At 52.6% G+C, this 2,383-nt stretch overlaps 1 protein-coding gene across 1 annotated transcript; it reads right to left on the bottom strand.

The window, feature by feature from the left end:
- Nucleotides 1-604: 604 nt before the first annotated feature.
- On the bottom strand, nt 605-2,380 carry FBXO45 (F-box protein 45; the record flags this gene model as incomplete). Its single annotated transcript, XM_009082627.1, has 2 exons — nt 605-796; nt 2,234-2,380. Coding segments are annotated over 2 exons (339 nt in total), but the record flags the coding sequence as incomplete, so codon positions are not given.
- Nucleotides 2,381-2,383: the final 3 nt, after the last annotated feature.

The following is a 2,383-nucleotide window of genomic DNA, read 5'->3' as shown; positions in this document are numbered from 1 at the left end:
TCTGTATGTACAACCCTTAAAATACCCTTAAAAACAGCTGCACACGTGCTGTGTGGTTACAAGGAGAAGGGCCGACTGCGCCTCTGTGTGTGTTAAAAACTGCCAGTGCCCCCAGACCCCAGTGTCTGCTCCAGCCCCAGGCTGGCCCCAGGAGGGAGGGAAGAAGGAAGGGAGAAAGGAAGGAAAGAAGGGAGAAAGGAAGAAGCGGTTTGGAAATTGGAGTCTCTCACAAAACACACCACTTACAAATCCTGGGGTGATCCCCTTGAGCAGTTTTGGATCGAATCCTTTCTGAAGTATCTGAGGTCATGCACTGCCATCTCAGCCATGAGATCTGTTGCAACATGCATGTGTCAGCTTCCCACTCAACCCACTGCAACCCTGAGGATCCTTCTGGCCTGGCAGGAAGAGGAGGTGTAGCACAATTCCTGAAGCACGGCTGGGCCTCCGTTTCCAAGCTCCGTGTGGTTCCCTCGGTGGGCCCTGGGCACACACCCACACGTCTGTCGTGTTTTTTGCCTCTAATACACATTTCCCTCCAACCAACATGCAGATTTCTCCTCCCAGTCATCCACGTCTCGATGTCCCACAGAAACAATCCTGGTCATCCATCCAGAGGTTTTCCCAGGTAGACCAAAGTCACTTCCGTGTTACCATACACAGCAGACACTGCTGGGTACAGGCAAACTTTTGGCAGTCCTCTGAAGGCAACTCCCAAGAACTCATAGCCCCTCTCAAACGCTAATGTTTTGTCCTCCATGTCCAGGATCACTCGAATCCTTTCACCTATCTGGAAACAGAGACAGGAGGAGCAGTGAAAACACACAGGAAGGGTCAGTGTGGCCAGATGGAGACACCACAACAAAGCAGAGTGTCACACAGCAGGGATTCTCAGAGCAAGGCTTTCCTGCTTCTCATCAGGATGCTGCTTTTAGGAAGGGGATTTCTGAATGCCACTCCAATGCACCATGAAACTGCTTCCTGAACTCTGCGTGCAGCTGCTGCTCTGGCTGAGAGCTCCTCCTCCTTGAGGAGCAATTTTAAACACAATGGACTTGTTTAAAATTAGGCAAGTGCCACCTACAAAAGCTCCCAGAATAGACCCCTGTGCAGGTGCTGCTGCTGACAGAGGTGTTTCCTCAGTCAGGCAGGAGGAAACTGCAGTGCAAAGTTTGTGTAAAACAACCACAAGAAACCTAAAACGTTGACACACACAGAGGAGTGACACCCATGCTGAGCACAGCAGGAGACAGACCAGGCAGGCATGGAGCTCACTCAGTCCTCCCAGCACACCTGATTTCAGACATCAGTACAAGCACCAGGCACAGCAGGTTCCACACACACTCCTGACTCCTCTCCTGCCAGTCCCAGCACTGGGGGTTCCTCCCAGCCAGTACATTTGTCTCCCATCCAACACCAACACACACACACACACGTTTCCCTCGAGCTTGTTTTCTGTAAGCAGATCACTGCACATGTCTCAATAAAAACCAGATACCAGGATCACTGACTGGAAATTTCACATGGAATTCAGGTATACCAGACAAGAGTTACTATCCAGATCTCCACCCCCAGCTGAAACATAAGCCAATACAAAGCCACAGCACTGGGGGCTGGACTAGATGATCTTTCAAGTCCCTTCCCACCCAAACCATTCCATGGTTCTGTGCTTATGAGGTGCAAATGGCAATGCATTGTTTAAGCTGTAGCACAAACAAATCTAGTGTGGTGTGAGCAGGCAAAAGGACAAGCATACACACTCTGTCAGGACAAAAAGGTGGGATGACACTTGCTCTGTAATAACCTGAACTTGTCTGGGCACCAGATCCCAGCCAAGGGATGTCAGCCTGGGAAGGCTGCCAGACAGCATCCAGCAGCACTCAGCACTGCTGCAAGTCTTTGCAGGGAGACTCTTAGCTAAGCACTCACCTCAGCTCACCCTGACAGACAACAAAGGGGCAAGAGACCTCGGACACTCTCCTCGCTGGGGGCAAGTCGCTACCTCAGAAGGCTACAACAGCCTGCTCAGCCAAACAGCAGCAGTGTCTGAGCAGGCACACAGGACACATCCCTCACACTCAGTGCCTGGAGACTCGAGTGTGGTGCACTGAGCACCAGGCAGGGGTGGCAGTAAACGGAGGGGGAAAGGGCTCACAAGCAAAATCACCGGAGCTGATCCATCCTAGAGAGCCCCAGGCAAGTCCCGAGGAGCAGCAATCCCACAGCCTTTTTTTTTGGGCGCGTTGTTGCACTGGGGGAAGCTGCCGTTCACCTCCCCATTGTGCAGCAGGTTATTGTCCACCAGGTTCCAGCCCCAGCTCTGGTCGTCGCTGCCCAGCAGGGCCACGTAGCCCTGGCACTGCATGGCCGCGCGCTTGGTGGC

The sequence above is a fragment of the Acanthisitta chloris genome, unplaced genomic scaffold, assembly GCF_000695815.1.
Source record: "Acanthisitta chloris isolate BGI_N310 unplaced genomic scaffold, ASM69581v1 scaffold25929, whole genome shotgun sequence".
Taxonomy (NCBI): Eukaryota; Metazoa; Chordata; class Aves; order Passeriformes; family Acanthisittidae; genus Acanthisitta; species Acanthisitta chloris.
This window is presented reverse-complemented; position numbering and strand designations above follow the sequence as displayed.